The sequence below is a fragment of the Musca domestica genome, unplaced genomic scaffold (genome assembly GCF_030504385.1).
Source record: "Musca domestica strain aabys unplaced genomic scaffold, Musca_domestica.polishedcontigs.V.1.1 235, whole genome shotgun sequence".
Lineage (NCBI taxonomy): Eukaryota > Metazoa > Arthropoda > Insecta > Diptera > Muscidae > Musca > Musca domestica.
Genome location: NW_026712269.1, coordinates 12,279 through 29,916, shown reverse-complemented (window position 1 = coordinate 29,916; position 17,638 = coordinate 12,279). Strand labels below are relative to the sequence as shown.

At 34.7% G+C, this 17,638-nt stretch overlaps 1 protein-coding gene across 1 annotated transcript; it reads right to left on the bottom strand.

Moving 5' to 3' along the window:
• Window positions 1–259: 259 nt before the first annotated feature.
• Window positions 260–17,205, bottom strand: LOC131802722 (forkhead box protein P2-like). The gene is made up of 4 exons (XM_059123144.1): window positions 16,604–17,205; window positions 6,089–6,186; window positions 5,601–6,017; window positions 260–493 (listed from the first exon to the last, which is right to left on the bottom strand). The coding sequence occupies exons 1-4, from the start codon at window positions 16,677–16,679 to the stop codon at window positions 260–262; spliced, it is 825 nt and encodes a 274-aa protein (XP_058979127.1). The 5' UTR covers window positions 16,680–17,205.
• Between the last annotated feature and the right edge of the window lie 433 nt (window positions 17,206–17,638).

The following is a 17,638-nucleotide window of genomic DNA, read 5'->3' as shown; positions in this document are numbered from 1 at the left end:
CCCTCTCTCGGGGGGCAGTTAACTCCTAAGGATTTGTGCCTTGATTTTGTTATTTTACATTCAAATGCATTCTCAACAATGCAGAACTTAATGAGGTCAAAGTAATCGATGCGCAAATTACAACGGCTAAATAGCCTTGTCCAGTAACGAAATTTCCCAAGATTTAACGATTGGAATTGCAATTTCGTTTTTTTATAAGAAGAACCCTTTTTTTTTGTTTAAAATTAATGTCTTAAACCTAAAAAGTGTAACAAAATACTCACATAATGCGATGACATGACTCCGCATGGCCATGAGTGCATGTCATGGACTGTTCTTCCGATTCGGTGGAGTCATCACGTAGCGTGGCAACCCCTAATGGTAGAATAGGGATTATAGCAGCTGTGGCAGCTGCAGCCGTTGCCGGTGGGCCCGCCACCACCGCTGCTGATGGTGTAGGAGGCGGTGGTGGTCCAGTTATTGCCTGTGGCGATGGTGTCGTACTTAGCGGCTTCTGTAAGAAATCGAAAAACATTTGAATGTAAAGCAACACACACACACAAAATAATTAAAATTCAATTAACGATATTTGATTAATTACAATACTTGAACAAAAAAAAGAGTCATTAAAAAGTAAATGAGCTTTTGATCCTGACATGTTTTACAAATACTAATTTACATAATTATAGGATACGCCACAAGGGGTATTTTTTTCTGTACAGCCAAGGAGTGGGATGTGTTTAATTATTTGTTTTAAGATGTAGTAGAAATTCCACTACCTTTCCTACACTTTCAGAAGCAGCAATATATTTTAAACAATATAAAGGCGGCATGTATTTTGGCAGAATTTAGCTTTTAAAACTTTCCACCTTATGGAAAACGTGGAAGCTCAAGACATGGCACCTATAAAAATCTTCAATTTGGGTAACCGGAGATTTTGGTGCCCATTGTGCGCCTGAAATGAAGCGGGGAACCTCATTTTGTAACCGTTCTTAGGTGGCGCGTGCTGAGTGCGATGGTGTTGAGTTCTGTTGGAATGTCCAAGGTCTGCTGCCAAAATGTTTGTGCTTTAATGTTACTGCTTTTTATATTTTCACCCTTCATTCAGTACAGATAAAAACCTTGGTTTGGACCAAAGTACAAGAAAATCGAACATTTATATCGAATTTTATGCGAAAGCATAAATTCTATATTCATATCAGGTTTCTGGAATCGCTGCCTTGTTTCGCAAGTTATGACAAATACAATTATTGAAAATTGTGACCCTTTGTGTTTGAGGCCCCTTCTGTTCGCCGATGTATATCATCTTCCCAACAGATCTTGTGTTAGGAAAAATTTGTGTGTTTGTGAAATTTGAAGAGGATTGGATGCTTATTACGCATTCTTTGAGCATTTTGTTTTCTTAAAATCTTAAACCCTATTTGGGGGATGTACCTAATGAAATGACCCGATCTCTATCATCTTTATAATAGATCTTGTGTTAATGGAAATATTAAGATGTACCAAGTCTGAATGGAATCAGATGTTAATTTCACGTTTTATGAGCTTCATGGATATTCAAAATGTTGACCCTTTGTGGGGGAGATACTTCAAGGAGTGGACTGATATATTCCATCTTCACAGTATATCGTGTATTAGTAGATTTAATATGTACATTTAACATGATGTGTGAAAAATAAAGAGAACCGGATGCTTCCTTCGGATTTTATGATCGTTTTAGTTATTCAAAACTTTGACCCTTTGTGGGAGAGGTACGAGAAGGAGTGTACCAATATATTCCATCTTCATACCAGACCTTGGGTGGGTTAATAAAAATATTGTCATGTGTGTAATTTTAAGACAATCGGACTTTTACATCACATTTTATAAGAGTTATATTTATTCAAAATCTTGGCCCTTTGTGCGGTAGGTACTTGATGGCGTGGACCGATATTGTCCGTTTTCGCACCTGACCTAGGATTGATGCGAATATGTGGAGTTGCAGAGTTGGAGCAAAATCGGATTTATTTCTTTTTCTATGAAAATTTCGACTTTTTGTGGGGGAGGCCTCAAAAGCAGTGGACAGAGATGGTGTCCATCTCCGAGCTCGATCTAAGTTTGATAATAATATTACAATATACCAAGTTTGAACCAAATCGGATACTCCCTTCGAGTTATCGTGCGCACCAACCAGCGAGACGGACAGACCGACGGGCCCCTCCAGATCGACTCCAAATGTCCTGAAACGGATTTGGTGCAAACTGACCTAGGGTCTAAAACTGTTATTTCGATGGGACACTTTTGGCCGCATCAAGTGATAAATACCAGAGGGCTGCAACGGGCTGCAAAATTCAACCACATTCGGTTTCTTACGTGGTTTTTGTTGATGTAGTCGTTTAGTTTTATCTGAATGAAATTACTGTTTTCGCATCGGATCGAATCGAATCGAATCGATCGTTCAGTTTAAATCTTTTCACTCACAATCAAACATGAGTGTTCGAGACGGTTTGATGTATTTAGCAATATGAGTTGATCGAACACATGAATGTAAATGAGCAATCACAACCGTGGTTGTTATCTTCGAATCGAGTTCGCTCAGCGTCATTGTTTATTCAACCATTCGATCAAGTTGGGACAGTTTATTTTGACTTTTATAATATTTGAAATGGAAGAATATTGTGAAAGTGCGACCGAAATTGTGTAGGTAAAGGAAAAGGTCGAAGTTTGTGAAAAATCTTGATCAATATTGTAAAATAAAAAAAAAATATTTAAACTTTTGTTTTTACTAAATACCAATGATGTGTTTCTTTATTATACCAATATGTATTATAAGTTTTATTGGGCCGATTGGGTCGCAATTATGCTTCTGATCACAAAATTGAAGTCAATAGAAACGCCTGATAGTAGAGTTAAGGACAGGGAAGAATTCCAGCATTTATGGTTGACCATTGCACTATGGGTTTTTTTTTCGTTTATTTTGGCATAAACTCTAATTTCAAAGCTATTGAATTGAAATTTGGTTTGTATGCATTTTTTATGCTTCCAAGATGACCTACCAATTTTCATATGATTTGGGGCACTATTTCATATAGCTGCTATACAGCCGATCTGGCCGATTTGACCCAACTTTTTTGTTTATGAAGCTATTGAAGTGAAATTTGGTTTGTATTCATTTTTTATGCCCCCAAGATGACCTACGAATTTTCATATGATTTGGGGAACTATTTCATATAGCTGCTATATAGCCGATTTGACCCAACTTTTTTGTTTATGAAGCTATTGAAGTGAAATTTGGTTTGTATTAATTTTTAAGCCCCCCCCCCCCCAAGATGACTTACGAATTTTCATATGATTTGGGGCACTATTTCTTATGTAGCTGCTATATAGCCGGTCTGGCCTATTTGACCCAACTTTTTTATTTATGAAGCTGTTGAATTGAAATTTGATTTGTATTCATTTTTATGCCCCCAAGATGACCTACGAATTTTCATATGATTTGGGGCACTATTTCATGTCGCTGCTATATAGCCGATCTGGCCGATCGGCTATGATGATTTGGAGAAACATACTGCTCATTCATTACAATAATTATACTTTTGCTAAGCCATTTTGAATGTTTAGTTTTAAATCGCTCTAGTTTACGGATGCACTTTGGCAAATGCTTTTTATATAATTAACAAAATCTTTCACTTGTTTTGATATCAAACGCATTTGGTCTTCATTTAAACTGATATTATTGATATTCTGTAACACATATTTCACAAGTGCATCTTCTGAGCGATTGTTGCTTCTCCAAATTTCAATAAGCGCTGCATGGACAAACACATGTTTATCTGCAAAACACGTGTTGGCACAAAATAGAACAAAAAAGGCTAGTTACTCATTAATTAACACACTTTTGTTAATAACTTGGCATTTATACCTTTTTGCAATGCTTTGCCATTCACAAGTTACACTCCACGGAACACAACTACAATTTATAGATTTTATATAAAGCTATACATAAACGAAACAATTCACAGTATTACAACAACAGACAATTATGACAAAAAGGGCACCTCGTCTTAATTTTACATACCTGCACTAACGTTTTCCATAATTACACATTTTATTTTTTTCAATTTTGTCAAATCAGAAGCACTTGAACTTAGCTGATCTTTACCGCCAGTTGTACCAAAACAAAGTGACTTTCAAACAGCTGACTTTAAAAGCTCGCCAGTAAAAAAGGGTTGCCACCCGTATTGATATTAAACATTTTTTTTTCTAATATGGGTATCTACATTTAGGAAATCAGTTAAATTTCAAAATATGAAACCAAAAAAAAAATGACTTTATGCCAAAAAATCATGCTTTTTACCCATAGTGCATTGGTCAAAATGCTAAGGATAATATCTGGGCAGTGCTCTGTGGCATAATTTAAAAAGCGAAATCTTCCAAAATGGATTTGGACATAAGGGGGCTTCTAACATATTGTTGTGTTGTATGGTATCACATAGTCGGCCCCGCACTACTATAGCCTTTACTTACTTATAAAAAATATTAATATTGTTTTTTAGAAATAAGTCACTGAAGTCTAACATACCAAAAACCCAAATAAAATAAAAAAATTGTCTGTTTATTAAATATAATTTGTACCAATTTCTTTATTGGGGACAGGTTTTAGTTATGAAATCCTTAGTAAAATTACAATATCAAATCACTCACTTAACTAAGATGAATCAAACCGATCAGACTCATCATAGATGATCGTCCTGTTATGGACAAATCAACATAAGCTCGCTTCAACTTTGCAAATCCTAATATTTGCATGAGTGCTAGTCAGGTGCGAAAATAGAAAATATCGGACCGATTCATCAAGTACCACCCCACGAAGGGTCACAGTTTTGTGAAATTAGTACCTCCCCCACAAAGGGTCAATATTTAATATCCATGAAGCTCATAAAACGCGAAATTAACATCCGCTTCCATTCATACTTAGTATATCTCTGTATTTCCATCAGCACAAGATCTGTAGAATTGATATATCTAAATATTTCTCACAAAATAAAATTGGATATATATGCTCGATTTTCTTATAATTTTGCGGATACCAATATTTTTATCTCTACTAGATGCGCCATGAATTTGGAATACTTCGGTCCACTAAATTTGGTACCTTACGCACATTTTATAATTTCCTTCTAGTATCTCCCCGTACACCAGAAAGAGTGGACCGATATTTTCACAATAGATTTTTTATTGATGCAAAATTTGGAAGTTTGCAAAATTTGGAGAAAAAAAACTCACTCCACATCAATGGAGCAGGAATTCTTCTCGTAGACTAGTAGTCTTTAGAGTCTAAGCTTTAAGCTTTCCGAGCCAAGTTTTTAGTGCTTTTAAATATCATATGAATTTGTATACAATCTGGAGGCACAATTAAATAATTTTTTGCGGAACTTTTTATGATTTTTTTTAATTCTTCGTGCCTTCAGTTTCATTTGTCATTGACGAAGCCAAGAACTAAATATTAAAATTGTAGAATTCATTTGTTCCTCTGGTGTACTATTTTAAACTATTCAGTCGATTTTTCTAACAGAAAATATTCAATTTTTTCTACCAAATTAAATCAAATTATTTAACCTTTTTTCTTAATTTCAACTCACTTTATAGTCGTGTGTATCGGCTGTCGATAGTTGTCGCTTTCTTTCGTAGAGATATTCACGTTCTATGGAACGACTGCGAAACGCTGGTGGCAGACCACGTTCTGGTGGTGTTGGTATGATCGGTGTTGGAGCACTGCTGCTGCCACCGATGAGATGTTGCTTTTCAGGATCTTCTTCGTCTTGCTGTTGCTGCTGCTGTTGTTGTTGTTGTTGCTGCTGTTGTTGCTGAGCTAAGGTAGAGGTGGTAGGAGGACTTTCACCACTTTGCTGTTGTTGTTGCTGCTGCTGATGTTGTTGTTCACGCAACTGCTGATGCTGTTGGTGTAAAATCTTTTGCTCTTCTTTTTTCTTTTCGCGTTCCTGCTGCCGTCGTATCTCAAAATCCAATAAACGGGCTTCACGGGCGTCTTTGTCTCTCTGCAATGAAATTCAATAATAATTTTTTTATTAGTATTTAGTTATTATATATTGCTTTTAATTGTTAATACCTTATAATTTATCGCGTCCTGTTCTTCTTTTTTAGCCTCCCTTTCGCTGCGTTGCCGATCGCGCTGTTTCTCTTCGTCCGTTTGCGATGTCTTGCTGTCTGCAAAAACGTAAGTAGAGATTAGTTTCTTTTATGGCAGTGGTATTTCTTAAAATAATTTAGAATTTATGAAAAAAAGTTAAGAAAAAGGCATTACAGAGAAATTAAATTCCAATTTTGTTGTTAAAAAAAAACATATTCATGTCATGCTAATAACTTGTTTTGGTATTTAGCATTCATTTAGAAAAAGAGAACTATATATTAATGCATATTTTATGTTTTTAAACAAAAAAAGCAAAAGACTTCACAATATTAGCTCGACTATCATTTAAGATGTTGTTCTCCTCAGACAAACCTCACTAATTCTGAACAACTATCGACAAATTCCTGTAAAAAAATAAACATTTCAAATCTTCACTTGAAGTATATATGCCTTCGCCAAAAATAACACTGGGCAACACAAAAAATAGTTGCAGGAAAAACTCAGTAGATTTTGAAAGTGGAGCTCAAATATATGGAGCACCTATTTGACATTTTTCGTAATTGTCGGATTATTATACTGAGATAAAATTCTTACGCCGCAAGGTTTTCTTCTTCAAAATATACCGAAAAAACAAAACTTCAGCCAAATCGATTGAAAAATATGGCCAAGACATTCGCAATTACTAAAATCTCGAAGTATCTTTATACAAATTGATAACACTATGCAACACAAAAAATAATCACGGAGGAAATCCAGCAGATAATGCATGTAGAGCTTGACAAGTTAAAAAGTATCAGTCGGTTTTGCCGACAGATATATATACATATATATATATATATATATATATAACTCAAGCTGTTTTTCCTGAGGTTTGGAAAACATCGTATATCATTCCACTCTTTAAAAACGGAAATAAATCTGATGTGGCCAATTACCGAGGAATAGCAAAATTAAGCGTGATTCCAAAGCTTTTCGAAAAACTGATTACTGAAAACCTTATCCATTGCATTAGTTCTATTGTCTCACCCTATCAGCACGGATTTCAGAGGAAGTGTTCTACAACAACAAACCTCATTCAGTTCACTACAGTTATAAATCGAGGATTTCTTCAAGGAAAGCAAACTGATGTAATTTACACAGATTTCAGCAAGGCATTCGATAAAGTTAATCATAAATTATTACGATTAAAACTTAAAAACATTGGATTTACAAATAGAAGTTCCGAATGGATTTTTTTCATATCTACAAAATAGAACACAAAAAGTATGTTTTAAAAACGCCATTTCGAAGAGTATTATGGTTTCTTCTGGAGTCCCACAAGGAAGTCATCTAGGACCAATCCTATTTTCTTTATTTATAAATGATCTACCTTCATCTATAAAATTTTCAAATATTTTGATGTATGCCGACGATGTGAAAATATTTCTTAGCATTTCGGAGATATGTAAGAATCAGCTGCTTCAAAATGATTTGAATTCGTTTGTTAACTGGTGCAACATTAATCTTATGGAAATTAATTATTCGAAATGCAAACTTATGAGATTCACAAGAAAACAATTATTGGATACTTGTTACACCCTCGGTGATTATTCTCTGGAAAAAGTTGATACATACGTTGATCTTGGAGTTGTATTGGATTGTAAACTTAACTTTAAATCTCATATTTCTGTTTCTATAAACAAAGCAAAATCAGTTCTTGGTTTTGTGAAACGTTGGAGTAAAGAGTTTAAGGACCCTTATGTTTCAAAAAATTTATACATGTCAATTGTTCGCCCAATTTTGGAATACTCTTCGGTCATATGGGATCCAATTTATAAAACACACAGCGACCGCATCGAGTCTGTTCAAAAACAATTCCTACTTTTCTGTCTACGAAGTTTGAACTTTTCATATGATAATCTTCCACCATACACTGATAGACTCTCACTGATCGAGCTGCCAACTCTGGAAAGCCGTAGAAAAATGCTAAATGTCTCATTTCTTTATAATGTGATTATGGGTGATATTTCTGCTGGCTTTCTTGTTAACAACATAAATTTCAATGTTCCTCAACGTACTACCCGCCACTATGCACCACTAGCAATTCAATTCTCCTGGACGAGCTATGCAAACGCTGATCCTTTAACAAGAATTTCAAAAGATTTTAACGCGTTTTATAATTTTATCGATTTTACAATGGATATTAATACTATAAAAAGTAAAATAATAATGTTTTTAAATTCTTAATTTTAATTATACAATTATTAGTTATGTACATATATAGTCTGTAAGGAATTATCCATAGACTAATAGATTAAATAAAATAAATAAAATAAATATATATATATATATATATATATATATATATATATATATATATTTACTTCTGTTATGATTATTCAAATGTTTGAGCCTCTATGGAGAAGGTTTCGAAGGGTTGGGCCAATATTGTCCACTTCGTATCGGCCAGGTTTGGACTATATTTGTTATTTCCTTCACTTTATATCAAATATGTGATCATATTAAAATGTGCGAGACGTACCAGATATAGTCGACCGAAGTATTCCATTTTCATACTTCATCTAATTCAGATAAAATATTTTATGCAATTCACCTCAGATTTCTGGTTCAGACAAATATTTAGATGTTGCAAGTTGTAAAGAATCGCTGATTTGTTTCGTAAGTTATGACAGATAAATGTATTGACAACTTGTGAGTGAGATACCAGAAGGGTTGGCAGATATATATCATCTTCACAACAGATTTTGTGTTAGCAAAAATGTTTGTATGAGTGAAACTTGAGTAGAGTTGAGTTCGCTTTCTTTGAAGGTTTTTTAATCTTGAACCCTATGTAGCGGAGGTACCAGAAGAAATGGTCCGATTTCTACCATATTTGTAAGAGATCTTGTGTTGATGGAAATATTGAGCTGTACCAAGTCTGAATGGAATCGGATTTTAATTTCGCGTTTTATGAGCTTCATGGATATTCGAAATTTTGAGCCTTTGTTAGAGAGGTTCCAGAAGGAGTAGACCGATATCTCCCTTCTTCACAACATATCTTGTGTTAGTAAAAATAATGGGATATTTGAAATATGAAGAGAATCGGATATTTATTTTGGATTTTATAATCGATTAGGCTATTCAAAACTTTGACCCGTTGTGGGGGAGGTACCACAAGAAATGATCCGATCTCTACCATCTTTTTTACAGATCTAGTGTTGATAGAAATATTAAGATGTTCCAAGTTTGAATGGAATCGGATGTTAATTTCGCATTTTATGAGCTTAATGGATACTCAAAATTTCGACCTCATGTAGGCGAGGTACCAGAAGGAGTGGACCGTCCATACCCTGAGTTAATAAAAATATTATGATGTGTGTAATTTGAAGACAATTGCACCCTCACATCACATTTAATAAGTGTTATGGTTTATCAAAATTTTGAGCCTTTGTGGGAGAGGTAATTGATGGAGTAGACCGATATTGACCATTTTCGAACCTGACCTAGCACTAATGCCAATATTAGGATTCGCAATGTGGTACCAAAAGAAATGGTCCGATCTCTACCATCTTTATAACAGAACTTGTGTAAATAAAAATATTGAGATATGTCAATTTTGAATGGAATCAGATGTTAATTTGGAGTTTTATGAGCTTCATGGATATTCGAAAATTTTGAACCTTTGTGGAGGAGGTACCAGGAGGTACCGTCTTCACAATATGATGTGTGTAATTTGGAGACAATCGGACGCTAACACCACATTTATAAGTGTTATAACTATTCAAAATTTTGACCCTATCGAAATTGTCCAGTTTCGCACCTAACCTAGAATTTATGCAAATATTGGGATTTGCAAAATTGGATTATCCTTTTTCTTTCTGCGCAGTTTTTTTTTTTTTTTTTTTTTTTTTTTGTTTTTTTTTTTTTTTTTTGGAACGTATCTACTTTTTGCCCATCTGCGAACTCGATCTAAGTTTAACAATAATATTACGATGTACCAAGTTTGGATGAAATCGGATATTCCCTTCGAGAATTGTCGTGCGCACCACCCAGACAGACAGACGGACGTCGCTAGATCGCCTCGAAATATCCTGAAACGGATTTGGTCGAAACAGACCTAGGGTCTAAAACTGTTATATCGATGAGGCACGTTTTGGCCGTATCAAATGATATATACCTTCTCTAGCCATATATCTGAGGCTAAATACAAGAATACGATTTTGGTGTCTCGCTTGAGGGTAAAAATGTTTAACCCAAATAATGCTGGTATTGTACTATTTCTTCCAAGAATTTCAAGAAATCTAAAGCTAAAATTCCAGAGGTATGTGAAAGAGGGTGGAACTAGCTCGTCGTTCTATATGGTCTACTTTGCGACGTAACCTTTGAAAACTCCTATACACATGTCTCTAATTTCATAATCCACTGAGTTTGTAATCCGATTTTCTGCTGACTAAAACTTGATATTTGAAGAAATATGTAGACTACCTCTAGGTTATGAAGTTTTCTTCCTTGCATTCCGAAAAAAATTAGCGAAAACCGGTTCAGATATAGTTAAAGCTCCCAAATATATCTTCTACCGATTTGGTGTTTACATTCGCAATATACCCTCTAAAGCAATGATATTTGGTACCAGATATTAGATATAGCTCAGAAATTCTTTTGTCAAATTTTATCGAAATCGGGTCAGATTTTGATATAGCTTCCACATACATTTTTATCTGATATGAAGTTAATTGGGCGCCAAATGGTTAATATCAGTCAAAATTATATAGATTTCGCCACACTCGACCGAATTGGTTGAAAGTGTCTCCAATTTTGTCAAATCTCACACTCGTTAAATGTACTACAAAATAATGATATTTTGTGCCAGCTATCAGAGACAGGATACAAATGCCTCTGTTATCATCCAATTTCACGTTTATTTTGCATGAACATTTTAATATCAACTGAAATAGGATATATATATTGAGGAAATTTGATTTAGATATAGTCATAGCTCCGATGTATCAAATTAAGTGGAAATCGTTTCAGAATAGCGTGTACCATATATTTGTCCCTTTCGGTTTCAAATGATCATGTCGGCCCGTTCGACTTTAGACTTTACTTTACTGGTTAATTTTGAAATTGTTTTTTTTTATTATTTTTTTTTTTTTATACAAAAATCATTTGCATATTCTTATACCCAAATAAAATATCTCCACCGGTGTCCCCATTCTGCCACATTCAAATTGCCATCATTACGCACAATATTTCATGTCAAATGCATTTGATTGAGTTTAGCACAATTTACTCATTACTGTCATTGCGGTATTCATAGAGAGATTGGTGTGTGTACAGGGGTAGTTCCCCCTGTCTGTGGGGTTTGTCTGTCTGCCACTCTGCCCATATCAAAAGGCATTCACCAGGGTGACCTTCTAATTAATCGCTTTTTACAAATGTAGAACACTAATTCTCTTTTATGTCGAACATTAAGTCTAATGCGATTATCCTTTAATTCCCTTTAGGAAGAAAAATCTACGGTGAATGTAAAAATTGTTGCTCCATACTGTTTTATGGTCAAAAAGGCATCTTCATATGTGATACCCTATAACGAATTCTCTATATATATTTTGCTTCACATATTGTTGGAGAAAATTAATTTTTTTTTTTTTTTTTTTGGATCGTTAGGGTAACTTATGACTTTTAATAAAAATGAGCATTTTCATCGCGTGCAAGTTGACCGGCATAACACTAACAATTAACTATTAAATTGCATCGATATATTGAACTACGCTAAATCCATAGTAAATGCGTCGAATTATACTAATAAAAAATGTACAAACACAATAGGATGTTGGGATATCAAAAAATCTCATCTTATGGCAAAAACTCAACAAAGGCTTTCCTTCCCAAAAGAAGTTTTCCGCCATAAAACATTGTGGGTTAAAAGTTTCTTTGCAAAAGTGTACATGAATTTTAAATAGTAGAGCCAGCATGTAATGGGGTTGTATATTATTGTATGAGACTTTCAAAAAAGATGGTATTCAGCCCTATATCAAGTAATATTTGTGGTCATAGACCAACACATATTAGCCACTCCATGCTAAGCGAGTCAAAAAACATTACAATTTACCAGTTCACTACAGATTTTATACCCTCCACCATATTATGTAGAATATATTTAATTTTGATATTCCCTTAGTAACTCCTAGAAACAACCACGGCAATTCGATCTAGCGGTGGTCGTCTGTACATTTTCTGTCTGTTTTAATGACGAATTTTTCGATTCAATTAGATTAGAACACTAAAATTTTGGAGAAATGTATACAGGGTAAGATGAAAAAACTCCAACCAACTTCAGACTGTCATTTCTAAGCCACTCGTCCGACAGCTGTTAACAATATTCCAGTGACAGCTCATTATATTGTTTACAAGCGTACAAAAGCATTTTGGTGAGAATTTTCCAGAAAAAAAGTTATTGGTGATGGAATTCAAGCGTGATAGTGTGATTCCTTTATATTTGGCTGGAAAACCACAAGCTATCGGCTATCGTTAGAGCACTCCAGCATTTAAATGTGAATAAATCTTTTGTGTCTTGTACCGTCACTCGTTACCGTGATACTGGTAGCGTAGCTCGACGTCAAGAAAGTGGACGGAAGGAAAGAGCAACATCAGCAGACTTGATTCGAAAAGTAAAGGAGCAACTTAATCGCAGTTGTCGAAAAATGGCTCGTGAGCTGAACATATTGCAATATTCCATTCGGCTAATATTAAAAAATGAGCTCGGGGTAAAGCCATTGAAAGTCCAAAAAGTGCAAGAACTTACACCGCAACTGAAAGAAAATAGGCTCAAAAGAGCGAAAGAGTTGCTTCGCTTGGCCGAAAGTGGTGAACTGCCGAATTTGGTTTTCTGTTCTCCGATGAGATCGAAGAGATCAGCTGAAAATGTTGCACCTTCGGTGGCCACCAGAACTCAAGCGCCGGCCATGGTGATGGTGTGGGCCGCCATAACATCCGATCGTCGCTCTCCGCTCGTATTAATCCACCGTGGCATCAGAATAAGTGCCGAATATTATCGCGAAAATATTCTAGAGGGTGTATTACATCCTTGGACACGCAAACATTTTGGCCGCAGACCTTGGACATTCTAACAGGTAACAGCTATTTCCGACATTTTTGCCTTTCAATGAATAAAATAATTTAAAAATTTTTTATCTCACCCTGTATTGTACAACAGTTTTTTTTTTAATTATTAAAAATATTAAATAATTAAAAATTAAAATTCAACACACCTCGGCGTAACTTTTGTTTGTTCGAAATTTGGAAGTTACAATTACTATTTGAAGCATTTCGATATTTGCATTTTTACTGAAATTACAGCGTTATTTATACCATACACTACAGGGTGGTCAGGCTGTGTCTTTGTGCATTTGTTTGTAACAATCAAAAGGAAACGAGATAGACCCGTAGTTCCTTTTGATGATCTGCATAGAATTACATTCTGAGTCGATTTACGCATGTCTGTCCAGGTATTTTTGTAAACAAAGTACAAGTCGCAGTTATTACCCGATTCAGATGAAATTTTGCACAAATAATTTATTTGAGCCAAGGACGAACCCTATTGAAATTGGAGATAATCGGTCAAAATTTAGATATAGCTCCCATATAAATTTTCGTGCAACTTGCCTTATATTGTGCACCAAACTTGTAATATCGTACGACCAGATTGAACCTGAAAATAAGTATGCCAATATTTAATGGAAATCAGTTCCGATATAGATATATCTCCCACATGTATTGTTCATCCTATTTCTTATTTTTGTCTTCCGCAGCCGTAATATGCACTCTGTGACATCGATATTTGGGGAAATATATAAAATATAACTCAGAAATACCCTTGCTAAATTTTATCGTGATCGGTTAATATTTGGATATAGCTCCGATATATATCTTCGTCCGATTTGCCTTTTATTAGCTCAAATGGAATGAAATTTGGTACTTACTACCAAATTGAGTCTAGAAACCAGTATGTCAAATTTGCTGGAAATCGGTTCAGATATAGCTATAGCTCCCATATATATTGTTCATCCGATTTATTGAATTTGCCCTGCATAGCCGTAATATGGACTCCGTAGTAACGATATTCCGGGAAATATATAAAATACAGCTCAGAAATACCTTTGCCAAATTTTTAACGAGATCGGTTCAGATATATATATCTATCCGATTTCAAGTTAATTGTGCACCAAACGGACAATACAAACACGAATTGAAAAGGCGCAAATGCCTCGACAAATTTAGTAGAAATCGATTCAGAGGAGGATATTCCTCCCATATATTAGATCTTTTAGACTTTTAATTATTACTATAATCATAGTTGGTATGAATTAATTCTCACAAATTCCCCATTAAAACTTTTATTTGTTATGTGAAATTCTACTAAATATGCAACGTGGTGTAGGGTATCATAAAGTCGGGCCCACCCGACTTTATGTCTTTTTTTTACTGGTTTTTTCTTGGCATACTTTCGAAAATAGCAGTCTATAACACATAAGGACAGTTCAGAACAACTTTATTTTTTTTTTTCAAAACTCAAAAATTATAATTCTCTCAGGTTGTTTCTTCGAGGTTCGAAAAATTGCATATCTCAAAGAAAAATTCTGGCACAATTGGTTTTTGACACAATTCAGGAAAGATTTCCTGTTAACATTTTAAACAACAACAACAAACAACAATTCGCCACCAGAACTCAAGCACCTGCCAAAGTGATGGTGCGGGCCGCCATAACAGCCGATGATCGCTCTCTGCTCGTATTAATCGACCGTGGCATCAGAATAAATGCCGAATATAATCGCGAAAATATTCTGAAGGGTGTATTAAAGCCTTTGGCCGAAGACTTTGGACATTGCAACAGGACTCAACACCATCGCACTCACTCAGCACACGCCACCCAAGAATGGTTACAAAATGAGATTCCTCGCTTCATTTTCAGCGCACAATGGCCACCAAAATGTCCGGATACCAATCCGTTGGACTATTGTGTCTAGTATTTTGGGAGTATTTTGGGAAGCAAGGTTGGCACTATAAAATACCAAAGCGCTTCACCGGGAATGGGCCAAAATACCGCAGACCAAAAGTTGGGCAGTGTGTGGCGGTGTCATTGGCCGTTTGAAGGCCATAATACGTGCCAAAGGTGACCAACTCGAACAAATGTAAACTTACTCTAACATTTGATGCTATTTCCGACATTTTTTGCTTTCACTCAATAAAATTTAAAAAAGAAGGATTATGGCGTGTGCCTTTGTTGCAGTTTTTTTACCTTACTATGTAGTTTCCGATTTTCCCAAAACGTGTTAGTCCCCATATTTCTACCGAAAGTAGATAATAGGCGATAATGGCAGCTTTTAGTATACTCCTCAAAAAATACCCACATTTTAGAACAGTGTGGCTTGTTTGTTCGGGATACCGTAGTATTTTGTTGTTGCAAAACGGTCAGGCTTTATCCCTTTATTGTTGTTTTTATAAAAACAACGTTTGTTTATTAGTGGAGAACGATGGTAATGTTTACCAGGGGGTAAGGCAGGGAATACCTAGGTTTCGGAAAGAGCCACCAATCCTCATCAGTTCCCTTGTTTTTTGTCTGGGATATTCTCCCCAGAAGTTATTTTAAAAATAACTTCTATGACAAAAAAAAAAAAAAACATTTTTTACCCAAGTGAAGATATCGTAAGCTCAATAAATGAATTAAATAAAACTAAAATTCTTTTGGAAAAACTTCTAAATCTTACAACCGCACTTATAAACATTTACATCTTTCTCCACTTGTTATGCTTTTGTAAAATTCCCAATCCCATATTATCGAACAATTGTCCGGAAACACGTGGTAGCCTCACCCTTCTTCTTTTTTTATGTTGGAATTATTGTTTACAACAAATTACAATCTCAATACACTACATATGGCATAATATGTTTACCTTCCTGCGAACTTTGGAAAGGGCTATTTATGTGTTAGCACAAACATACATTTTCAATAGCCCCGTGGCTTTACAAATTTATTAGTTAATAATTTGTATTAACAATTTATGGTTATCCATTCATTTATTTATTGATGAAAAAAAAAAAAAAAAAAACAATATCGAAACAGACCCTTTTCGGGAAAATTTTGAACATTTGTTTTTGGAAAATCATTAAATATTTAGTTTATGTCACAAACAGCGCGTGTGATGTGGGTGATGGATTTGGAAAAAGAAAATCGAAAATGGAAAACTAAAGCGCCCTTTCTATAATTGCCTTTGAACTTATGTTGTGACGTAGATGACCGACCGACCGACCGACCTCCTCGTGGCCGTATTTTTAGCGTTTATGTTTACAACAAAACAAAACAAAGGAATGAAATGAGGGAAAGCCCGCAATAACCATAACATATCGCATGACACCGCGGTTTGTTGGTATTGGTATTTAACAAATGTGAAATTCAGTATTTTTTCCACTTGTTTTTTTTTTTTTTTTTTTTGTTTTTGAAATTCCAACACTTACTCGTTTCCTTCCTTTTATTAGCATAATTTGGACGAACCATCATTAGGTATTTGGATAAATTTCTAGGCGCCGTCATTTTCGTTGTTAGTTTCTTTTTTCTTTTCAAAACAAAATTCTTTCAAATCAAAATTGCAACTTTTCACGCACGCACACAATTCTATAACAATTTTCCAGTTGTCTACTTCTTTTTCTCTCCCTTTTTTTCCTAATCAAATTTGTTTTTAATGTAATAGACAATTTGTTATTCTTTTTTTTTTTTTGTTCTTCAATGGGACGACTAATGTTTTGTTTTGCTTCGTTTCGTTGGAGGTTTTTTCTTTTTTTTTTTTTTTTTGGTTCTTTGACTAACCAACCGTCTGTCTATTCTGTGGCGTTCTCTAAATACTACTGACCATCTGTTCAGTTGCTGTCCATGATAAACATTCTGTTTATTTGTGCGGCATACACTCGAGGAAAAATTATTGTCATATCGCTGTTGTTGTTATTATTATTTTGTTTGTTATTGTTCATTAAACAAATTACATCGATGCGAGATGGAAATTAGCTTCAACACATGCCAATATGGAAATTAATTCATTTGAACATTTTGTCCATGGGTAATATGTTCGGACAGCAGCGGGAATTTTCTCTACTGAATTATCTCTCAAATGCCAACATTTGAATATTCAAATTTTGTTGTTTTGGTTTTTTAATTTTTTTTTTTACAAAAAAATCATTATTTTTGTTTATTTAACATTTAATCAAATAAATGTTGACATTTGTAATGAACGGCCATTGGATGGTGGATGTTCGGTGGACATACAGTGAATTCCCCTAAAACATATATTTTTTTGTAATTTTTTAAAATAAACGGGTAATAAATTTCATAAACATGTTTTGAAACAATTAAAACACTGCAATGTAAGGTTCATCATTTTTGAAAAGTGGTATGACGCAATTGTAGGATATTTCCTATCAGATTATATTACAGGGTTGTCCATATTCGACGGACCCATCTGGCAACGTCATAACTTTTGGCAGAGATGTCACATCGCT

What these genes read in the sequence shown, in the direction of transcription:
- LOC131802722 (XM_059123144.1), bottom strand. Translation starts at nt 16,679, where the DNA reads ATGACGGCGCCTAGAAATTTATCCAAATACCTAATGATGGTTCGTCCA. An exon ending in TAATAAAAGGAAGGAAACGA is followed by an intron (nt 6,187 to 16,603) that starts GTAAGTGTTGGA and finishes ACGTTTTTGCAG; the next exon opens with ACAGCAAGACATCGCAAACG. An exon ending in CCGATACACACGACTATAAA is followed by an intron (nt 494 to 5,600) that starts GTGAGTTGAAAT and finishes GATTTCTTACAG; the next exon opens with AAGCCGCTAAGTACGACACC.